At 39.4% G+C, this 25,034-nt stretch overlaps 1 protein-coding gene across 2 annotated transcripts in view; it reads left to right on the top strand.

The window, feature by feature from the left end:
* Positions 1-23,685, top strand: part of NFATC3 (nuclear factor of activated T cells 3) — a 66,083-nt gene extending 42,398 nt beyond the window's left edge. Inside the window, exons 9-11 of one of the 2 annotated variants that reach the window (XM_039558178.1) lie at positions 1,503-2,549; positions 11,251-11,352; positions 20,224-23,685. In XM_039558178.1, coding sequence (XP_039414112.1) covers positions 1,503-2,549; positions 11,251-11,352; positions 20,224-20,348 — 1,274 coding nt within the window. In that variant the 3' untranslated portion in view covers positions 20,349-23,685. The remainder of the gene's footprint in view (positions 1-1,502; positions 2,550-11,250; positions 11,353-20,223) is intronic. The other variant, XM_039558179.1, reaches the window with a different exon arrangement.
* Positions 23,686-25,034: the final 1,349 nt, after the last annotated feature.

Here is a 25,034-nt window from a genome sequence, read left to right as displayed (position 1 = left end):
CTCTTTAAATAACCCTGGTGATGACACAGAGGATAGTGAGATCATAGAAGAACAGATTTATGCATTTTTTTCCATTCTCAAATGTCAAAAAAAGAAAAAAAACACCCAGGTTTAGATACAAGGAAGGTCAAAATATTTTTTCCCCCTCTCTGGACACATTGCAGCTTACTGAGACAAATCAGTTTGTAACTTACCCAGAAGTAATAACAGGATATGTTAACTGCAGATGTAGTTAAAACAGCCTTTGGTGTGAGGAAGAGCTTACACGAGGTGTGCAATGCCTGCTCCTTTCCTGCCCCTCGCTTTATTTAAGAGCTGCATGCCCATTTGGAGCAGTCAGGATTCCCAAGGTACCAGTGATGGTGGGGACCCTTTGGTGCTGCTTGGAGCACTTGAAGTCAGTTATCTGAAGGAGTTTTTAAAGTCGGATACAGATATTAAAATAAACTTCTTAAAACTTATGTATATGCTGGCAAAGCCAACTTCCATTAATTAACACAATTTAAAATAAGCCATGCTCACTTGTTGGGCTTTAAAATTACCCACTTTTTAAATTTAGGCAGTGTTACCGAGGTGTCTGGTACACTAAGTACACATTAACTGTGTTATCAGATTTCTGTGGTATTTGTCAACTGTTTTTCAAGAATATCAGCTCCTAAGATAATTGCACATCTTAAACTGTATTTTTGTTTGAAATATCTCTATTTAAATTATTTAAATGGTGGAATGAAGTAATGACAGTTGCTACTTAAATAAGAAGCAAGTTTAATTGTAACTGCAGCTGTTATTACACAGGCACTTAAAAATCTCTATATGTATTACAGTTCATTTGACTGTAATATTTAGTTAACTGTATTTTATAAAGTAGTAAATGAGCATTTAAGTGTTACCATTTTTCTACTACTCGTACTTAAAAAAAATAAACCTGTAACTGAAAGTGTGTCAATTTGTAACTCTGTTAAAAGAACAGTTGTTGCCATCACTGAAATTGGGGGACCTGCTTAAAGGGCTGCTGTAATTAAAACAAGGTGCACTACTCAAACTAGTGTGCAAGTTGGCAAAGTTCAGCTGTCATTGTGATCAGAGGCTGAGGTAAGCCTGAAGCCTGCTAAAAATTTCCTTCACCTTTTCCTAGTGCGGGATACTGAACCCACATCTGCCTGTTTTCAGTGGAGCCCAGCAGCATCTCCCCCCTCTGGTGATGAGAACATCATTTAGATGAACTGAACTTTTGCTGGCTGGGTTGCAAATGTCATTAAAAACATACATTGGTTAGGATGCTGTGCTGGAAGGGAAGATACTTGCCCTTGAATACCTGCTGGGAGAGTTGTTCTGGCTTTGCAGGGTTGATGTAGCAGGCATAAAATCAAAGAAGGTGAAAGCAGAGCAGAAGGCAAATGATGGCACTAACAGTGCTATTTGGGTTGTTAAGCAGCAGTTGGTGTGTATTTGTCAAAGGGTATGGATGGGCTGGAATTGTACAACTGTTTTACTTTTTCTAGTTATAATGAAGCAAGAGCACAGAGATGAGGTGGATTTGTCTGCTGTTCCATCTTTGGCCCTGCCGCACGCAGGCAGCGTCCAGGGCCTGCACTCGATGCGAACCCAGCTGCCTTCACCAGAGCAAGGACACCCCCATGACGGTTTGCTGTCTACGTCACCCAGGAGCCTCGTGTGTCCCGTTCAGCCACCCTACACAGCCATGGTGACCTCAGCAGTGCCACACCTGCCACATATGCAGGGTAGAAACCTCAGTCCAAGTGAAGAGTGTCATGTTTTGCCTCCTGCTGTGGTTCAGTCTTTTCAGGTAACATCAGCACCTCCTGTGAGGCCTTCTTACCAGCCTATGCAGTCCAACGATGTGTACAATGGACAGCCTGGTCTTCCTATGAACTCTGCCTCCAGCCAAGGATTTGATCCGATTTCGTTTCCTCAAGACACGGCTGTACCTCATTTGATAAATCTTAGCTGCCAAGCTCTACCACCAATGCAGTTCCATTCTTCAAATCCAGGTTCTGTGTCAGCATCAAGTCCAGCAGGACACCCACTGGCACATGCAGCTCATTCAGGACAGTCGTCTGCTCACCTGCCATCGCTGGGATACCACTGCCCGGGCACCGGGCAGGGCTCCATGCCCTCTGCAATGAGCCGCTCCCTCGGCCAGGCTTCTCCCCAGCTGCAGCAGGTCCCGTACCACTCTCCAAATCCAGCGTCCGCTTCATCCCCATCCCCGACAGCTTCCCACCCTCTGTGCCACTCGCCGCTTTCCGGCCCCTCTTCTCCCCAGCTCCAGCCTCTGCCTTACCAATCTCCGAGCTCAGGACCCGCCCCGTCGCCGCCGCCCGGGAGCCGCTCGGGGCAGCACTCACCGCAGGCCGCCAGCCCCGCGCTGGGAGCCCTGGGCACGGTGTCACCCCTGGGGCCCCACCCCGTGTGTGACTCGTCTCCTTTTGCACCCGAGGGGGCAGCTGTGCACATCAAACCAGAACCTGAAGACCGGGAATTGAATTTTCAAACTATAGGACTACAAGACATTACACTAGATGATGGTAAGTGGATCTAATACTGCAATACTGGGGTATAATCTGCATTGAACTACAAAGTTGGTGTGGGAGGGTTGTTTTGTTTAGAACACACTGCTCTTCACAGAAGAAAATTTATATAATCAGAATGGAGTCATATTTTTGTGTCCAAAGCAACAACTTGTTTAAAACTAATTATATCAGCTGTTAATTTGTAGTTATACAACTCCAGCATTTTAGTCTAATTTGCCCACAGATTTTGGTTTTGTCGTAAAACAAGGCTTGAGGATCAACTCCTACACATTGACACCTTATATTCAAGAAAGTAATTTGAAGCCTTTTCTGATTGTCTCATTGGTATGTTTCAGTGAAAATCATAGTAAGGTATCTAAATTGCATAGATGTAGTTTGGAGGCTTGTTTCTTGGAGTTGTCCCAGTTTTGAAGGGCAGGCTGGTGCTTTGATAATCTATCACATGCATTTTGGCACTGTCTTGGCCTCCTCACAGACATTCTATAGATAACCTGTCATCATTCAGCACTTCTGCTCACAGTGGCTGTTTGCTTTTTCCACTCTGGCTACCTTTTTGAGAAATTCACTTAACATAAACAGAACAAGGATATTCTAATGCTAAAGGCCAGACTATAAAAGACTGTACTTTAAATATTTGGACAATTTTTATTTAGTTATTAATTAAATAGTTATTCATAAAATTTTCCCACCAAGTGAAAAAAGAAAAATATCAGATCCTAAACATTGGAGTATTTAAGGTGTAGATGCAAAGCAATTTAAAGAACATGTTGTGCTAATAAAGACTGGAAGACTAGAAGGCCTAGCCTTAAAGGTTGTGTAAAATGTGTTTGGTTTTGATGGAGGGAATCGTACCAGTGTCTCTTTTCTAAAGTAGCCTTAAATGTTGTGGTTTGGGGTTTTTTTAACCATCCCTGTTAATTACTTAATTGCATCAGCAGTAGAATAAAGGCTTAAGTGTAGGCCATCTGTTAAATATCTGTGTCTGTCCCAGCTCCTTTCATAAATGGAGCTTTGCTATTGTTACCTCCAGACAGTAGTAATAAAATTTAGTAAGAAATGCCTTTAAAGACGTGGCATAGTAAGAAGAAAATGAGAGAAACCAATCTAGTTGTGCTTTCAGTTCAATGGCCACCTTAATTAAACAAAGCTCTCTTTTTAGAAACACTGTTTATCAATCAACTTAAGTTTATTTAGAAAGGAAGGAAGAGACTGATTATGTCAAGGACTTGCTGAGGGGAGAAAAGCAGAGCTTTATGAAACAGCATGCAGCAAAAAATAGCATTTTATACTTCTATATAGAAGAGTGAGAAAGAAATCCTTTTTTTTCAAGAGGTGTCAGGTTAGAACCTAACTTTTGCTCATCCTTCTTCTCTCCACACCCCCCCAAAAAAAAAGTAGAAACAGATAAAATATAACTAAATACTGTAGTTAGACTGTTCACAGTGTAAGCAGAAGTGTTTAGCATTTATGAGCATCTTGGCAGTTTGTTTATAATTGATCAGAAATTAAAATGGATGCGCAATAAAAAGAAAGTTTTTTCTCTATATCACAACTATTTGTTGCTTTTCAATACTATTTCCTTTGCTTCACACTGAAAGTACTGCCTTGTTTCTGTGCTGACAAAGCCATGGGATCACAGGAGAAGCTGTCGGAGCCCCACGGAGAGCATGGCCACTTGCTGATGGTTTAGAGTACAATGAACATGGGAGTCAAATGGCCACAGCTTAATTAACTTCTTTTTAAAAATGATTGTTATAGAAAATTAAAGAGGTTCTGATAGCTGCTGCTTAAACAACACACTTCATATATGGAAAACTGAACATGGATTTAAATGCTGAACTTGCCCTTGGCAGCAGCACTGGGTTTGGGAGCAGGTTCCTGCCTTTCCCTCCCATGCTGCCACTGTGCGATGATTTCCTGGGGGCTGGGTTTGGGGCTTGCTTGCATTTCCAATCTGCAAATACAAATCAGATGTTGAAATGAACCTGCTGTTCCAAAAGTCTGGAAGGGCACAGTGACAAGAAGCAAAGCTGCTCAGTTCTCTCAATGTGAGTGAATACTTCCTCTGCTTAATCAGCTTTAGGAGGGAAAAAGAAGCATGTTTAGACAAGAACACTTTTTTCAATAATTTATCTAACATAATACTCTGGTTTAAAAAATAATTCTAAAATTTCTCTTTCATGTATAATTGAATTTTAGTTTCTGTACAAATAGAGCCAGGCACAAATAGCAAATAGGCTACTCTACAATAATGTTATAGCAATTAAAGAAAAAACTCCAAACATAATTACATACATAAAATGAGTGTTGATACAGTATGTTCTCCCAGCTAATACATCAAAACTGAAAGCTCTACTTAGTTGGAAAATAGGGGTTTGAGGGTTACCAATTAAGGCAAATAAACCTCTCAAAACAAAACACTAAGGCAAAGTCAGCTGAAAATTCTTTAAATCATCTCTGGATTACTGGCCTTAAATATTTAAATCAGTAGTCTTAAAATAAACAAAAAACTCTGAGAGCATAAATTACCTTCTTGCTTTTAAGTAATGTACACTGTTTCAAAATTAAAATAGTAGATATTTCTTTGCCAAGAAAATAAAATATTTCAAGAAATATTTTACAAAATTTCAGTGTAGTATGGAAGTGCTACCCCATGACAAAGTTAATCCCAGAATTACTGTGTAGTTTGACAGAATATGATCTAGAATTCATAAAATCCCAACAAGAAACCCACCATGAAACTTGGAAACCCCCACCCCACCTCCAGATGTGGCAGTCTGGATAATAGTTACATAAATTAATTTAAGTAAGACCCCTAGAAGTGACTCTTCACTGCCTCTTCAGCCAACATTCAGGTGTTTTCTTAAAAACACACCAAGAAGCCCTCCAAAACCACTCCATAGTACAGAACTACAAAGCTGCTACATCTATCAGTGCTCAAGCCAAGACCATCTGGATTAGTCTTGATCCAGCATCTCCTGGAAAGTGTAATACATTTTCAGTTTCCCTGCAAAGTCCAAGGTGTTTGCCAATCACCAGATGGAGAATCTTTTTAAATTCTGTTGTATTCCTTTGCCCTTTACCTGGGCTCTGTTCAGACCGTGATTGAACACAGGCTACGCAATAGAAAGGCAGATCCTGCCCCTGTGTGTCTGCACAAAGGACACTTCTTTCCTTTTTTCCCCCCCATACTGAAGTTTGTGTGACTTCATTATCTTGTTTTTCAGCAGGACCTTGTTGATATCCTTAGACTTTTCTAATCTCCACCTTGAATTTGCTTTTATGTTTTGTTTCCCCTCTTCCCATCCTCGATTTCTACAGGAAACACCTTCTAATTCACTTGAAACAAGGGATCAAAATGCATGAGGACACATGGATATGAAATTCAAATTATATTAAAAAAATATTTGAAACATAACAATTTCAAAATACTACTGTATACTACTACTTCAGAGGTATTCTGGAAAACTTCTCCTTTCTGCTTAGGTTTTTGGAGTAGTCAGGCTGCACAATCTCAGAAACTTGGGTTGGAACCCAAGTAAGTAAAAGCAGCTTCATGCACTTTTATTTGTCCCCTCTACTTTTTCGACCCCCTAGTGTGTTGGACCTTTTTTCCTCTAACATCTTTCAGCAAGTCAGCCCTCTGGCCAGCACCTCAGATTAACATTTCCCTGGATAGACAGTGGAATGTTTAGGGCTGCAAATAGATGTAAACAAGGCAGCTGAAGTGACAGGAAACAGGCAGCTGGTCATTTCTGTCCTTTCCCATATCCATCATTCATACTGGGCTCTGCTGCACACTCATCTGATAAAATTTCTTCCCCACTTGAAAGAAAAGCTACTCAAAGTTAGACTCAGTCTGGTTATTTGATGAGGCCTAATTAATTTCCACCCCGTTTTGAAAAGTGTTCCTAATGTAGTGGTTTACCTATTGCCGCTGTCAAGTTTTAGGTTTAAAACTGTTGTAATACTGTTGATCTCAAATTTAATCTTTTGTGGTTTGCAGTTTAGGAGGGAGTTTACCTTGGATTTCATGGCTTTCTCCAGTGATGAGATTTCTAACATGTACACCTGTTTTTAACCATTTTTAATATATTGTTCAGCTGTATTCAGCAAATCAGGATGACCTTCTACTAATCCTCTTACATTTTGTTACTCATTGCATCTCCATTACATAAAGCTGGAGATTAGAAAGTCCAGTATGTGCATTTACTATAAATCATAACTAGAAATCCCCTAAGCAGTTTGTGTATATAAAGCAGTAAGTCTGCTTTGTCAGACACATTCCACTTAGAACTCTCGGCCATTAGCATTCATTCATTTTAATAGTTCTGTGATAACTCTCTAGCTGATAAATTCTCTTGCTGAGAAGCTCAGATTATTCTGATCTTGGCTAGAAGACTTGTACATCTTTGCAGGCAGCTTTTTTTACTGTAGCTTCAGCTTAATTTCTGGAGCATCAAAGTAGTGACTGAATAAGAAAGGATTGGAGAAGGACTATACTTTTTATTTCTGTCTATATTTAAAACTTAATCGTTAACAGATCAGTGTTAATTAAGGCAGCATCCTGCCATTGGAGGTCTGCAGAAGCACAGACAGTACTGAATGCTGGAGTCTGGTGTAGGGTGGAGCAGAGCAACTCAAACTTGAGATGTGCATCTCAAATCCAAGTTGTTTTCGTTGTCTCCTGTGTACAGAGAGAAATGTTGCACCTTGCAGTGTGCCCAGTAAGGCCAAGGACTGTAACCTACACTGTACCTGGAACTCTCAGAACAATCCTGCTGATAAGAGGCATTCTGAAAACTATACTAGTATAAATTGTTTAGTAAAGTTGTGTTCAAACTCCTCCTTTTTTAGCATTCTGATTATTAGATCTGTATTGTCAAGCAGTATGAGGCAGCAGTAAAAAGCAGTCCTGCAGTGAGATGTTGAGGTGATAAGGCAGAACCTGAAATGTGTTGAAAGAGAATGGAAATCTACTCTGAGAAATGTGTGTTATGAACAAAATAAAGATCCAGACTGAGCAGTAGTTTAAAAGCTGAAGGGTGGAACAGTGAGCAAAGGTGAAATGTTATGCATCAGGAGCTGTCAGCAGTTAAAGGATGCTTTGACCATATGTTCTAGCGGATTCACTCACTGTGTCCATAAAAACTGTGTCAGCAAGGCATCCATTGAGAAGACCAGTTACAAATTTCTAATGTGTAAGAATGCCATCTAAATCCTCAGGTGTCTATGCCCAGCTCTCCCTGTGAGAGCCGCAGAACATCTTGTAACTAATGCAAAGTAAACTCAGCTGGCTAAACCACTTCAAAAATATTCCCATTCAAGAATTGGAAGAGGTTAGAGACTTCTTCCATGAGTGCAGGTGGCACATCTGCACCAAGATGTGGGTGCTGGCTATCGCAGCAGAACTGGAAGGAGCTCAGCACACCTTGTGACCCTGGAAAAATCCACGGAGACCCTTAAGCACCACTTTCCACTGCACAGCCCACACGTTCTCTAGAGCCAAAGCTGGCACTGAATTCTGTGTTAGACTCAGCTCTCTTGTTGTGTGAGAGAAGGGGTAAACATGACTGCAATGAGTTGGTTTCGCCAGGATACAGAAATGCAGAGTGTGATAGCATAGCCAGGACATGAGCAGGTATTTGTTACTGTAGCACAGAACTGCAGAGCTGGTGCTGTGACTCTGCAGGCACATTTGGTTTTTCTGTACAGTTGTAACCACAATCTGCATGGGAAAACTGTACTCCAACATTCCATACAGCCTTATTTTATCAGTTAATTAGAAAAAAAAGTAGTACTGCTTAGTGAAGTTGGCATTAAACCTGAAATTACTAAAAGCAAGCCTGGCCTATGGCTTGGAATGGTGACTTGTAAGGCAACCCACCACGTCCTTGGTAATTTGCCACATCAGCCATGGCCTGACATGTGACTGGTTTGGTCTCAGACCAGCATGATCAGCTGGCTGCTCCAGCACAGGAGGCTGAGGGTTAATTATAGCTGGGCAGCTTCTTTTTTTCTCTCTTTTTTTTCTTTGTTTGTTAGGGAAAGTTGACACGGTATTACTTGCTGGTCAAGTGGAGTCAAAACCAGGCTAAATATATTGCGTTAAGCAATGTGATGTAATTGCAGGGATTCTTCACATAAATTCAGCTGGTAGAGTTCTGTCTGGAGCTGGCAGAAGGTGTATGCCCCAGGAAGTGTGTGCTGCAGTCTGTCCACAGTTTTCCTTGAAGTTTGCTGATCCTGTTTGCCTTTGTCAGAGGAGCAATTCACTCATTTGTCCTCTAAAACACACAATTTGTATCAAACTTCTTTTTGTGAACATATTTGAAAAACTCCACTCTGTGCTACTCACTGGAGCAACACTGCAGACAATCATGCATTCTAGAATATTTTGGGAGATCTAATTTTCCAAAACCAGTACTTCTTCTAGGTTATGTCCCACAGCCCACACATCCTGCTTCAGTTCAGCAGCAGTAAAGGATACACAGGCTGAACTTTTAATCAGATAGTGCTACAAAAACAGGAAGTTAATTGACTACTGTTGGAAGAGATGCTGAAAACCAAATGGGATGACTCCAGGAGCTCTTTGGTCTGCCTGTATCCATAACAGACCTCTAATTTTAAATTGACTTCCTGCTTTGACCCAAACCGGGTGCTGATAATTGAGGGTTTAAAGCTTTTCTTAACCTTTCTTTACTTAAAGACTGAGTCAGGACAAAGAGGTCATTCAAAAAGTATGAATTTTTGATCAGTTAAACAGATCTACCAGGTGTCATTTTTCTTTATTTTTGTTTCAACTTAATAGTTTTCATTTTGGCTTTATATTCTTTGGTTACAGAACGCATTTTAGTAGTGCTTAAGGAAGTAACAAGCTTTCTCAAATGTTTAGGATATTACAAAGAATGGTATTTTTAATGTATATTTTTCTGGTACCTCAATGTCGAATGTGTGTGTGTAGAACAAAATCTTTATGCTGTATCACACAGATGAAAAGGCTGTTGCTTTATGTCTCACGTTTCCCAAACAAGAAGCAGTGTATGCCCGAGGGCAGTGCATGCTCTGTCCCAGAAGGTGCTGGCTGTAGACATTGTGTGTGCTGTGCATGACGCAGTTGTCAGGGATTGATAAAAGCAAACACTCACCACTGTCAGCAGCTTTGGTAGCGCACGCAAGAACCTCAGAATCTTGCTAAGTATGAAACTAATTAGAAAAATTGCTCAGAAGCATATTTCCCTGCCAGAGTGACATATAATCCTGTATAAGATGTGCTGTCTTTATGGTGCAGAGGCTGTTGCTTTATGAGCTGATGAACTCCACTGTTCTCTCTGGAGGCTTTTTGTCAGTGTTTGTTGTCTGGTCTCTTGAAAGCTTCACCTTTCTAAAGAGGGTTGTTGGTACAGTTAATTTGTTTCATCACGAGGCAATTTCCTGCCCATGTCCGTGGATTCATTAGATCTTTATTTAAATATCACTTTGTTGCTGTTTCTGCCATAATTGATGGGGGAAAATGATCTTTTCTTATCTCCTATTATTTGACAAGAATTTGTCCTTAATTTACTCCTTTCCTTCACAGTGGCAGCAAACATTTTCATTGAAACCCAGATAATGCTTTCCACTTCCCATTTAAACACATGTAACTTTACACTTTGAACAGTTAAGCATAAGAAGTCATCCAAAGAGGTAATTTGAGCTGCTTGAATTTCAGAAGGAAGTAAGAGTAGATTCCTTTGTTCTCCGAGGAGTCATCCATAAGCAGGGCTTAGAAACCATGCTGGCAAAACAAATGTGTGCCTCTATCCAGAAGGCACAAATAAGCCATGGTCCAGAGTACTTTTGTTAATTGTGTTAAAGCCTAGTTTACTAAACTTAAAACCCTGTCTTGGGCAGGAAAAAAAACCAAATGCAACCCTCTTGTAAGTTCTGCATAGCCACTAATCACAACTGAATAAACACAGACTTGTTGGTTAAAATAATGAATACACCATTTGACATTGATTTTTCCTCTAGGAAAAGCAGTTCCATGAATGCAGCTGTGCACTACCTGCAGGGTTTCTCACATGGCCCTGGTCTGAGGGAAGCACCTGTGCCAAGATAACACTTGGTGTTCTGCCACTCGCAGCTGTGGTGGCCCAACCGCAGAGCAGTGCCGTGGGCAGAGTGTGCAGTGGGACAGCAAAGGGGAGCCAGCAGCTGTGAGCAGCAACAGCTTCCTGTGCTTGCGGGAGAGGGAAAATGGCAGGAAAGGTTTTGTTTACTAGGACTCTTTTACCTACCCTGGAGTTGCTGTCAAGGGCCCTGAGTACTTCTAATTTGACCACAGTAAGTAAAGCAAATTGAAAAAACTGCAGGAGCAATGTTCTGAACACAAATACTAAAATCAAATTTAAGTAGTGTAAATTCATGATGATACAACTAGGCAGACATCCAAAAATATTAACCATTACCTTTATGGCTCTGGCTGCTAACTGAAAAGTAACTAAGTACACAAGATAACTGATACTGGTTTTAATAGGCACTCTGATAACTTATAAATAGTTACTTATGTCACAACGCAGTGTTGGTGAATGAAACTGGGTATTTAAATTTAGTGCTATTAAAAGAAAAATGAAAATCACTTCCTGATTGAGTGAACTGTAACTTCTTGGTTTAGTCCAGTCAGTAGTTATGTCTGTCTTCTTCTCTGACACAGACAGTTTTATCTCTGACCTGGAATACCAGCCATCAGGTTCAACAGAGAAATGGACTCAACATTCAGCACTCATGTCCAACTCCTATGTGGAAAATCTAGAGGGTGAGTCTGCTTACTGAAATGCTTCAATGTTTGAAATTGGAGCACGAAGGAAAGGGGAAAGTGTTTTAAGAGTTTTAAGAGCTACAAGTGAAAAGCACTGTGAAATACTGAAATATTGCTATAACTGGACACACTATTTCTGTATTCTGAAATAGTTGCAAATTCAGCATTTGTGAACCAGGTGTACACTCATTCAGTAAAGATCTCCACTCAAAGTATACAGAGCTGCCACAGAACTTCCTGAGTGCTGTAGGATCTAGTAAAACATCAGAAGAGGATATGAAAATCTTAAGCCAAATATGGGCAAAGTAGAAGACTGGCCAGATCAGTTAACTGAGAAATTTGTAATGTTTCTCTTTTTCAAAAAGATGAAGCAATGTCAATTTAAATAGATGGGATACAGTGATGTGCACTACCAGTCAGAGTATTAGGAATACAGATCCATAACTAGATTTAGAGTTGAATGTGCACTATAGTTGGGTACAAATATCTGGATTTATTATTTCAGCTTCTTTATTTCACATATAAGCAAGATAATTATGCACTATGACTCTTCTAAATACTAATGATATTAGAAATTGTTGCATGGTATATTGGTCTTGTTTGTGTTTAGACTTTAGTGGTTTTCACTATAGTTCTTTGGCATTTTAGGCATGTTTGTAATATAGTGGCCCTTTTTTTCAATATATACATATAAACAAATATATTATAAACACTTATAATGTGTTCTACTTTCTCTATAGATTTTTAAAGGATAATACCTGTAAATGTACAGTAGATTTGGTAATAGTAAAATAATCAAGCTCTTCATAAAACTTTCACACAATTACTGTGTAGACTGATCCTAAGTTTGCTTGTGAAACTGAAATAAATCATACTGGTCTTTTGCCAGCTTTCAAGAAACTTAATTCTGCTTTCCTTACCTCTCAAAATGTTATTAGTAAGGTAAGTAGCTCCTATTTGGAATGGCAAAGCCAGGGAAAGGATTGTACACCAAGCGGACATTGCTCTGTCTTGAAACAGCAAATCAATTCGTAAAATACAAGTTGTAACTTAGATTATTTCAGTGTTCTACACTATATCCTGTGCAACTCAGAATCTGATAGGTTCAGAATAATTGTTGAAGAGCAGAAGTTCTTGAAAAATGGAAATTCGGGCTAATAATAAAATAACCCCCAAATACCAGTATCACCAACTAAAAAATAACACACAGGGTGGCAAACCCCAAATTTAGGCCTGTGAAATGTACGCTGACAAGTCCCTTTTACAAAGTGCACACGAAGAGAAACCCAGACCGAGAGAGAAACACGTTTATACACACATGTTAGCATGTGACAAATGCAATAGAGAAACATGGTGGTTTTAAAAATAAAAATAATGGGTATTTATGTATTTGGCATACTGTAGTGTGGTGTGAATACAAGAGATAGGTTTACACAGGAAAGTAGGATGGTTTTGTACCTTGAAGAATGCTTAGTGTCAAATCAGACAAGTTAACTGTATCCACTGCCAGTACATAATTCTTACAGAGCCAACTTTCAGGCTTAAATTAGGAAGAGCACAGCTTCTAAATTATACTGATGAAGAGGAGAGCAACTGTGACTGTAGTGTGCTGCAGGAGATCAGAGCATCTACAAAGGCAGGAAGTAACTAATGGAATACTTGACTCATCCTTTATAGAAGGGGTAAGTCTGATGACTGCTTCAGGGAGTACCAAAACATGAGGAGAACCCACACGAGGAAATATCTCTTTATTTGGTCAAAAGGAGTGTACAAAAAAATTAAATCTTCGTTTTGTAGCAGTTTCAGCATTACAGGCTGTTACAAACTTGAAAAGACAAACTGTAGGAAAACAATTAAGCTTATGAAGATATAATAGGTGGTCAAAAGGATCAAATAGTTGCAAGCAGTCTGCAGATTATTTATGAAGGTTCATATTAAGTGTGCAGTTACTCTGTTGTGAGAAAGACTACAAGCTGCTTCCAAATGCAGAAATCAGAAAAGAACATTAAAGTGACGAAGTTAAATGGGAAATGTGACCAGCGGATGACAAATGAGTTATTCAGTTAAAATTAGGAAAGTGATCTTAGAAAGTGTTGTGTATTGATGTTGGCAGTTGAGGAGCTAGAGATTCTCATGTCCAAAGTCCTTTGAAAAGGAGACATGTTGCAGGACCTGTCTCAAGGTAAGGTGTCAGTAAAAAGGTTTCAGAGCAGTGACAGTGACAATTGTCCTCAAGTAGATGACATGCCAGACAACAGCTCTGAAAGAGTAAGCAACAGTTCACTATCAACTGTAATGTAGAACCTGATGTAGAGCCTGGGTAAATGTGACACCACTGCTGCTCAGCTCTTCAGAAGGGTGAAAACCAAAAACTGTCTAGAAACCTCTACAGGAAGATTTTGTGATTAACGAAAACCAGGTAGCTAGAGGAAAAAGTGAAAATTAGACTAAAGGAAATAATAAAACCTGCACTCACCAATACAGTGACAACTGCTCTGTGAACTATTCTCATTTAAAGCTGTTTTGAATTTAAAATGGACAGTTCTCTGAAAACTTGCTCAGTAGTGTTAAAAGTAGTCTTGAAAGGGTGAATAAAGGCTAGGAATGTCTAGGGAACAGCAGAGAATAAGAAAATGTTACTCCATAGATCTACTTTGTGCCCACATTTTGTCCCTGATGGCATAAAGGAATTAGATGAATGCCTGTTGTTGGATCTGCTAGAATTCTGCAGCTAGAAAAAGCAATGAGGAGAAAATGCCAAGTATAATAAAATGAGTGGGGGCCACAGAAAAGGTAATGGAAGATACTTCCTGGGAAAGAAACCAGTAAGTGACCACCAAGGATTCCTGGGGCAAGTTCAGCACATCTAAAATGCTTTGCTACTGCTATAGGGAGTTAAGCTTTGGAATCTGCTGTCGCAGAATGTTGCAGTTGACAAAATTTTGCACAGACCTTAAAAGACCCCAGGGAGAAAAATCCAAATGGGAGCATTTGGTGCAAAAGATATTGTCTCTAACTCAGGAGTTCCCTGGGAAGAACATATTTTGGAGGCTGGTGGAACACCCTGGGGAAGCATTGTTGTGTTTTGCACGTCTCTGCTCTTGCCCATTGCAGACCTAGTGGTCTGAAGTGATTTGCCTGAAGTTCTCCGTGGAGGTTTTCAAGCAGTATTTTTGACTTAGAAAAACCTAAAATGCTTGGTAACTGACCATTAAAGAGATTTGCTTGTCCTGTAGAAAGTATAGATGCTGATTGTAGATTAGTGGCTTCCTGCAAGGAGAAAGAGGTTACTTGCATTATTCCCTGAAAGGCCTGTAGGTTCAGGAATTTCCTTTTCTTATATTCTTATATAAAATATATATACTTAGATATACTTCTGTTTTCCTTTGTGCTCCAGTACAAAATATTTTTCTCTTAGCACAATGAGAGGGGAAATTAAATACTGAGCAATTCAGAAGCATGCTAGTATTTGCTTGGCATTTGATAAAAAAAGATAATGCCTTTACTTTTGATATTAGAACTTCAAACACCTTAAAAACACCTTAAGAGAGCTTGTTATTCTAAATTCATAGTTGGGTTTTTCAATTTATCCAAAACATTTGGGAATTCATTATTAGAAGCACCAGCTTTCATGATGATGTCGAGCTTCATAACACAAGAGCTTTGTTCTGTTCAAATCAGTGAACATGGATCACTTTTTGTAGGTGGGAATTTCTCCAGAAGGGTTGGTTGGTACTGGAAGAGCTGATAAGATCAGCACCCATAGCTCTGGGTGTCACTCACTGCACAAATGGCTGAGCTGTTCAATTTAACTTTAGATCTTAAAACTCTGGATTGCAAATTGCAAAGTTTGAAGAGCCCATCCTGAGCAGTCTGGCTGTCAGGCACAAACAGCCGGAGTTGTGGCTGTGTCAGCTGTCCAGTGCAAGCCTTCAGTGACCAGAGGCAAAGCCCTCAGCCCCAGGGGCAGGGGAGGCCTCAGAGCTTCAGCTGCTTCCACTTATGCAGTGAGCAGGGAGTGGAAACAGGCACACAGAGCACAATGGGAAATGAAAACCATGGGAAGAACCCAGAAAAACAGAGTAAGTGGTTGCTCTTATTTTACAGCTTGACAGCAGATCCAAAAGTCAGAGCCACTTCTACTCTGTTCCACCCATATTGATGTTAGGGCGCTGCTTCATTTTTTGCAATTTTTAATTTTGTATGCTGGAGCCTCTATCTGACATTTGGTGCTTTCTCAATGCAGTGTGTTGCTCCTTTTTCAATGCAGCACAGAGAGGGAAGAACAAACAAACAAAAAAAATCACAAAAATCTTTGCAATCCAATATTGCAATATCACCAGTATTGACCAGGCCAATGTAATTTGTATGTATGCAGATTTTCTCCCCACCAACTTAACTTCTCTTCTGCACAATCTATTTTTAACTGTTAGTATAAATTTGCCAACCAGCTTACGTTCAGATAAATACTAAGGGAGGAAAAGGTGAAAGTATTGCAAATAAAGTAACAGCTGAAATTCTGAAATCTGGGAAAACTGCCAAAGAGGTCAATTACACAGACAGAGAAAAGTTGTTAAAATCATTTCCATTTCACAGCCTGATATTTAAAAAAAAAAAAGGGAGGAAAAACTTATTAAAAAAAACGCTGTATCACATTTTGATCTGTGCCATATCTGACAAGTTTTCAAAGTGCACTTATCACTGTTGTATGGAGGAATATGCCACATGTGTACAGAGTGTAGTGTGTGCACCCTTCTTTCTTTTCATCTGCTCCAGTCATTATTTCAGGGTTAGTGACCTGGAGTGTTAGAACAGAAAACATTTTGTAACATTTTTGATGTCATCCACTCAGTTGACACTGATCATCCAGAATGGTTTTAGGTGTCAGCAGGTACCAAATGACTGCTAAATATTAGCGAGGTCTCTGTAATGATTTTGTGTGTAAGATGTTTCTGGTTCCTCCTGACTTGAGGAGTGAGTAGAGGTCCAGGCTATGGGATCAGTAGTCAACACCTGGCACCACAGGTACCAAACAGGCAGGGATTTAACTGGAGGGGGCAGTGGACTGAAAAGTCAAGGTCTACTTGCACAACTGCTCACCTCCATCTAAAGTCTAATGAGACTGGCTCTCTCCAAAGAGGCAGCAAAAGTATGAACTACACAACACACGTGAACCTGGCAGACAGAGCACAGAGAACCTGAAAAACATCCTGGAGATCTGTATTGCTGAATCCCAAACAAGCTCTGCAGCCTTCCCGTGCAAACTTGTGCTGAAGAAAGGAAATGGTATCAAAACAAGGAGGATTAACAAAGCCGTGCATGCTGCTTTCCCAGTGTCTAGTTGCTAATGCGATGGCTATAAAGGTTAAGCAAAAGGGAGTATGAAATCTTTCTAGCTGTATTTTTAGGACAGAGTAGCCGTTGCAGCCATAGTCAAAACTAGGAGAGGTGAAATTAAGCAGTTTTTTAAAAGCAAAGAAATTTTCTTTTGTTTGTAAAGCATCAGCAATAGAGCCTGAGCTTGTCCTTTCTCAGAATTGTTGGAATTTATTTCCTCTCACAATTTGTCACCTGAAGAACTTGAGTTTTTCTAGACAATATTGTAGAAAACCTGTATTTATGCTCATGAATTAAGTTTTCAGTTTTAATCACAGACTACTACATGTTGTGTGGCTTGTCCTTCAGTGGAAGAAGGTGACGTGCCATGCATTCACGTCATACTGACCTTTGGATTTCTCTTTTAGTCGTTAATACAAAAAGGAAAATGCTGTATGATTTCACCTTCATCCTTGTACATTTTTATGAAGGATTTTATCTCTTCTGACTACATGATTTACGTTTTAAACTGCTTTAATTTTTACCATTCCCCATCAGAAAGACAAGTTCTGATAATGCTGGTATTATATTAATATTATATGTGCCATGAAAGATTGGAGACTGATCTAAGCTGCTGCCTTATGCAAGTTCTGCTTTCTTTGAAGCATTTATTTTATATTTATTTAAATTTTATATTTATATCTTCTGTACTTCATATTATCAATGGAGACTTTTCTGAACTCTGCAGGCTCCCCCCAGTCCATTTGTTGGATACAGAGTTCCAGACAGCTGAAATGGACATTCCTGGAAAGTATAAAATAGGAAGATGTGTTAGTTGGGAGGCCAAAGTCGGTGAAAAAACACCTTGGCCAGACACAGTAGGAAAAACATTTTGGCCTTTTCTTGAGGCCTGCAAGGTGCTCTGGCTGAGCACTGATTTACATACTTATTTTGAAAAAAGCACACTTGAATACTGGTTGGGTTTATAAATTAGCAATTCTTACAAAGTCACAGGGACAAGTAAGACTTCTCCACTAGAATTCTTTGTTGGAATGAAGACATGGTCCTGCATTTGCCTAAGAAATGGTAGATGTTTCTAATGGAAATCCATGTAAACCAGATACATCTGTATTCACCACGTGCTAAAAGTATTGCAAAAAAAAAGCACTGAGCTACAAAAGAGCTTCTTATAAACAAATCAGTTATTGTTTAGAACAAAGCAACACAAGCTAACCTGTAGCTTTAATACTCTACATAATGACTGCTGCAGAAGTTTGGCAAATAAAATCCCGTGTGATCAGCTATTGTCTTCAGTGTAACGTGTTCTAAGGAGAATGCAGTGCCAATGGCTACGTGCTGTTCAGGTAAACACCTCTGCCTGTGGGAACTACAAACCTTTGCGGGATAGACCAGTTGTGCTGATGGTGCTACTACAGATACAGATCAGCCATCAAAACTTAAGGGAAGTAACTGTCTAATAATTTCAAAATACTGAACTTCAGATAGTTATTTTTAATGTTTTTATTGTAGCACTCATGAAAGTTTTAGCAGTACTGAACAGCTGGGACACTCGATTTGCACAAAGCTACTGTTCAGTAGATAAAAGCTGTTGGAGGTCAGAGCAAGCTAATGAATGCCCTGACAGAAGCTGGTGGAGCACAGTTCTTATGAATGATCATCTATATTTTGTTTAAAAAAATAAAAGTCTTGGGGGATTTTTAGCAGATGTTTACTTATGCATTGTGTTGGCCTAATAAAAATACTTGGGAAAGTGCCCTACCTGCAGTCACACAACTTTCAGTGTCATAGTGCAGTTAAGTTCATTGAATGACAGGTTTTTTTGAAGCCAAATGAATTGCAAGTCTTGTAATACTTGAGGGAATTGGCTTTTCCGAAGTGTGTGTGACCTGTTTGAACATTTGGGCTGCAATACTGTGTGTGTAACAAGCTGTCCTTGCATTCCTGAGGAGAAAACCATTGCAGGTGGTCAACTCATGGATAGCAAACACCTCCTCCATTACACACAGCGCTGTGACATGAGGTGGTTTTAAAGCTTTCCCAAGCAAGTTAAAAGAATATAGACATAACCTCTTTTCAGAGTTGGATTTCATATAAGTTACACAGACTTCAGCATATTCACAATATTAATATGTTTTCTTTCAGAACCACTTACGATCCTGCTGCCACGAAGGGCAGTGCTCAGGCTATTCAGTGCTATAAACGCAACCTGTAGATTGATTTTGTTATGCTTCTACCGGACAGGAATGATTAGTAGGAAGCTAAATCCTGCTGTGGAAAATTAAGGAAGCGTTAAGAAAGGTGGTGAAGTGCATCAACACTGTTCTGTAAAGTTACCCAACGGAGAACAAAGTAGCAAAAGCCTGGGTTCCAAGTCTGTTAAGATGTTCAACAGAAGCAGCTTATTAGCAGAACAAAACGTTCTAAACACAAGAATGGTCCTTAGTCAACACAAAGATCCCATTAAATACCTGTTGATAGAAGGTCCAAGCAAACTCATGCCAATGATTAAGGAAAAGCCTCTATAATTCAGCATATTCAAAGTCTTCCTAAGAGATACTATAACCTACTGCCCACTCAATAATGGGAGTCAACAGGTGTGCTTCCCTCTAACAGTGAAATAACAATTGAGATCTTGGTTATAATCCAATATTTTTCTAAAATTTGTCATTATTATTTAATGTGATATTTTTCATGTCCATGTAGAAGGTTACTCGGTTTTCTTTGATAACATTACCAAGGTCCATTTTTGTAAAACAGACATTTCTATCACTGCTTTTATACTTAATCTTTAAAATGATAATTTTTATCATCTTCCAACCTCAATTGTCCTGCAATCAATTTTATAGGATTTAGAGTAAGACTCCGAAGTTGTCATTTCTTGATAACTTAGGTTAACTTTGTCACAATCACACAGGTGTCCCTCACTTTTAAATAGTATGAGTTTTGTTGACAAAACCTGTACTGAAGCTGACATGCATGGACACACAAACTGGCCTGCATATTAGTCCATCCTAAATCTTCATTATAGAGAAATTGACTGATAAAATTTAGTTACTGTGGTTTCAGAAATCCAAGTATTCAGAAAACTGGTCCATTAATAGGTATGCAGTGTTTAAAAAGAATATTCTATTAACCCAAATCCAAGTTCTGAGGAAGTTCTGTAAGTAGCTTGAAAGAGCCAGGAGTTGTTAGAGTTATTTGTTGTGCCTGTAACAATCTTGAACAGAAGGAGTTTTGTGGGGAAATCTCTATTAAGGTGACCTATGTTGTGCCTCTCAGTTACCTGTGTGTCTTGTGCTTATTTTCTTCAAGGGGCTTAGGGAGGCTCCAGCATGGATTATGGCAGGACGTTTTTTCCCCCCCCCTTGCTTAACTGTTGCTGAAGCCAGGCTCCTCATCCATCTTCTGTCATGTAACAGCATCCAGGCTTAGGACTGGAAGTATTTATTTTTAAAAGGGTTATACTGATGAGTTCTGCCTTTTGGAAAGCATAAAAACTGCCACTTTTTAATATTTCTTCTTTCTTTATAGTGAATGAGATCATAGGAAGAGATATGTCACAGATCTCAGTGTCACATGGAACAACAGTGGCCAGCCAGTCTGCACATACGTGTCCTGGATCTCTGGAGACAAGAATATCTGATGGAATCCAGTAACAGATAAGCTAACGACTCAACATCCATGAAAACGTCACATTTTCTCTGAATATTTCTTCATCCTCTTCCTCTTTAGACTTACTGTGCTTCCAACTCTGTGGCCTTTATGAACTGGAACAGTGGATCCTTGCAAAGCCCTTTTAGTGGGTTACATTTTTGATGTAGAGACAGAGCATTTTAACTGTAGTTCCTCAGATACTGTAAAGAGACTTCTTAAAATGGACACACAGAATCTACACCAGATATTTTAACTGTTTTAAAGTTACAAACAAGCTTTGCTTTTTGCATTTAAATAGAATACTTTTATATTGTAAGTGCTTCAGATGTGTGGAGATGTTAGTTTGCTCTTATAATATTCACAGTCCTGAATATGGAAAAAGATTTAATGCACATCTTGAGTGTGCTGCTTGCCCTTAGAGGTAGTATAGTTTGTAACTGATGATTTGTAACATCTTTTGGTCATTTTGGAAAGCCTTTAAAGCTTCTGTTGTTTAATTTTTTTCTTAATAAGATCTTCCAGTGGCAAATCATACCTGTCATCTGAAGCCAATGCCACGGAAGCCATTGTGTATATGAATACTGTAGTGTTTTCTTTCTTAGATTCATAGGAAGCAAAGCCAAATGTAGATCTGCACTTGTTTATAAACTGAAAATGTTACTTGATAGGCTGCAAAAAGACCATTCCATCATGAAAGTGTTGGGATAGAAATTACATTCCAAAATTTAACTTCTATAACTTTATGGATAATTTTCCTGATCTTTACTAGCACAGGCTCCTTCTTGAAATAGCTTTTTTCTTAGAAAGTTACATTTGTAATCAAATTTGAGCAGTAGGATTTTAGATTAAAGAACAGCAACATCAAAGCCATGTTAGATACAGGAGAAAATCTAATGTTTGCTGAGGATCTAAATGTTCCCATTATCCCTGCAGAATATGGTTTTGAGATCACTAATTCAGTGGCATTCAAGTTGTCAGTGCAATAAATCATTTGATCACAGCTGTATCTTTTATATGCTGTATGCCTGCCCATGCCACTTGGGAGTCCTAAGGAGAGGACCACTACAGTTCCTTAGATTCAGGCTGTTTATAAAAGTCAGTTTGCTAAAAAGTAATTTACTGTGAAGTAGTGGTTAGGCAGTATAATGTGTCCGTGTTTAATTTAAAGGTGTGAAGCAGGAGCTACCAAAGAAATACACAAGATTCATCACAGTAGCAGTAAACTCTGTGCTGTGCTCTGAGGCTGCATCTCCCTTATCCACATAATCTGATTAATTTGAAATAATCTGTTTACATCTTTACTTAAAAATCTCTGGCCTTTACAATTAGACAGTGTAGAGAGGATCCGACACTGCCTGTGAAGGCCACACACGTTTCCCTCCCCCAGGAATCACTTATTTACAGAACTCTCCTCCATGGAACAGACGGTACACCAATCATGGCAAAGGAAGGTCAGCAGTATATGGAACCTCAGAACATCCAAGGTGTTGCTTTTAGTTGCTCATTTGGGTCAGCCATGACAGTCTAATGAAAATTAAGAGTGAATTAATGCAAAGAATTAGAAAATTTGAAAGAATATTTGCATTGGATCCAGTTCAGACAAGTGTGGCCATTTTAGCAGTTTAGTACATGGGGAGCACATGAGTCTGTGTAGACTTCAAATGAATGAAGGGGTCTGACAGTGGAGAACAGTGCTGAGTTATAACACCTGAAGAGTAAACACAGCTTTTGCTGTGGAAAACTTTCCATTGAACCTTTTGTAGGCAAAACCTTATGCCTGAAGTGAAGTCAGTGCCCCAGCAATACCACTGCAGCAGCTGTAATTGCATCTCTGTAATAGCTGAATCATGAACTTTTAAAGATCATATGTTAAGTAGGTAAAATTATAATTTTATCATGTACTTCCTTTTAAGAGTGCAGCCTGAGGCTATTAACTTGATGTTTCATCATTATTTCAAACAACTTAATGCAAGGCCACTGTGTACCTGCTGGGAATCCTAAGCATCCTTTTTGTGAATGTACTGTTCAGTGGTGTAAGTCTTGACATTTGCAAGAAGTAATTGGCAGGGCTGGAATCTGAAAAGTGTGATATTGTAATGGTCCCTCAGCAATGGTGCTTTACTCTGTCCTCTACTCATGTATGTTAAAGATCCTAGAAAGAACTCACATGCTCAGAAATACATCTATTTATGTTTTTAACACCTTCAAAAGAAATCAAACCACACAATGCTGTAAACTATGTAATTGTCTCAGAGTGTGTGCTGGTGGCAAGGCGTGTTCCAGTTTTCATTCTTGTATTGGGTCTTTTGCATTAACCATTGTTTGTAGGAAAATTCTGACTTAAAAGCTTTTCATACTGTATGGGATTTATGCTCCTTTATCCTGCTGGTACAGACTCTCCTTGCAAGTTCTCCAAGTAGCTGGAATTCACACTGTACCTTAAATATAGGAGCCCAAACAATCCGGAGTTGCTATGCACTAAATTTTCTGATGCCTTTAAATACCTTGATGCCTGTAGACATAGAAATGCTTTCCTATTTAAAAATGAAATTTAAAAAAATATAGCTTTGGATACTAAAGCAGTTTTGTATTTGCCTTGTAAAAGCTTCAATACAAGGGTCTTAATTTTATTTTAGCTTGTGTGATAACGTAGATGCAGACTGTTAATCTTGTATAATTTTAGTGGTATAAAAAGCACACGATCTCTATTGGACTATGCAAATTTAATTAAACAACAGAACCCGGCAACTGTTAATATTTTGTTGGCATCCGCTTCCTTGCCCTTAAGTCCTGTCTTCTCCCTGAGTACTTTTCCAAAAATTTTTAATAATTTAGATGGTCCTGAAGGAAAGCCTTAATGATGAGCTAGCTTTTCTATAAGGAGGGTCAAAGATCGATGTTTAAGAAAAGAAATAAAGGGGTAGCATATTAATCCAGGGGGACAGGAATGAGTTTTGAAATTACCATAAACTAGCAATCTGAATTTCTGTAGTAAAACTTACCTGTTATCAGGGGAACTGCCACCCTTTTTAAACCAAAGAATGAAAATAATGGTTTTGTTCTGATACAAAGCTTTGAAACTCTATTTTTGATACTCAAAATGGATGTCATTCCTTGAGGTTCGGAAATCGTTCAAATTGAAGTTTTATATTTAAAAATGTGGGACAATAAAGATTAAGTTCTAGATGTTTACAGAGCCTTGTATTGTAATTTCATGTACATTTTGTATTTTAAACATTTTTGTAAGTTATGATTGCAGTGCTACTTGCAGAAATAAAGGGAAGAACTTGCATTTAGGCTCTTAAATCATAGTGTTCAAATAAATAAAAATAATGCAAATGCATTGTCATTTATTTAAAATGCAGACCCAGACACAGTGGGAAGAAACTCTGTTTGTGATGCAATGGTAACCAGCTGTGCTAAGTTGTGACACAGGAAGTGAGGGACGTTGGATATTGCCCCTGGAAGAGTGGTGATTTTGAACAGTCTGATGAAGTTTGGGGCCAGCAACAGTGAACTTCCTACATAAGAAGTGATCAGCAGTGCAGGCGGAGTATCAGTTTGCACCATGCTGCTGCTTCCCTATTTGCAAGTGTCATCATTTCAATTAGACAATCACAAGATTATTTTGAAAACTTTTTCCAGACGTTATTTTGCAAGGGAGTTAATCAAAAACAGTAATTTCCATTCCTGAAAGGATATTATCATAGGGAAGATGCAGTTAAACTGTTTCTGAACTAAATGTGAATTTCCTACAAAGCTTAAATTATTTGCCAAATCCTGGCTGATCAAGCAATACCGAGGGAAGTCCCTTTGTGCAAAGTCAGGCCTTATAATCTGTATCTCATCTCAGTGATCTTGGTGCTACTGAAAAGGTGTTTATCTCCCTTGCAGTTTCTTACCGGGCCCTTTCCTTACCCGTGGGATCCCACAGTGACGTGTGGGACTGTTCCAAACTGAACACGGAAGCAAAAACTCCGGCCTTTGGTTGCCAGTGCTCACCTGCCCGGGAGAGAACAGGAGCAGGATCGCAGGGATGACGGCTCGCATTCCCAGGGACAACACGGCTAGGGCGGGATTAGCCTCCCTTAGAGTGCGTGTCCCGGCCGATTACCTTCAGCGGTGCTTTCAGCTATAAATACACCAGAAAGGGGATGCTAAAGTGCCACCAACCGAATGCACAGGGACAGGGTAAATATAGCCGAGGTTTAGTAAAAATAGCCCCGGCAGTTTGAAAGCTGTTCACATGTTTTGTAGGGTGATTACCCAGGGTATAATTAGCACACACCGACCCCAGCAATAAGCCACTGACTGCGTCTTCTTTACCGTCAATTCAAGTCCCCTTTCAGATGCAAATAGGCTGGAGGCTGGTGGGGTGGGACAGGCGAGGCTCTGCAGTCACGCCAGGGCGGGCGAAGCTGAGCGCTGACACACTCGGCTGTTGTTGCAGAGACTACACTATTCCAGGCAGGGTGAAAACGTCGGTTCTACCTTACCAAACATTGGTTTGGTATTTCAGGTAATCAGAGAGAAGGAATGTCCTGTTAAAGTCAGTTCCTTTAGAAGAGTAGCCGGAAGTTTGTTCATTTAGGACCCAAATCCAAAGAAAATGCTGGCAGAAATGAAGGCCTTTTAATTCTCATGTTGTAGCCAGTACTTTTTTACAATATTCCTCGGCACTGCTTGTG

This window comes from Corvus cornix, chromosome 11 (assembly GCF_000738735.6).
Source record: "Corvus cornix cornix isolate S_Up_H32 chromosome 11, ASM73873v5, whole genome shotgun sequence".
Taxonomy (NCBI): Eukaryota; Metazoa; Chordata; class Aves; order Passeriformes; family Corvidae; genus Corvus; species Corvus cornix.
Note: the sequence above shows the minus strand (reverse complement) of the source record. Positions and strands in the feature narration are given on the sequence as shown.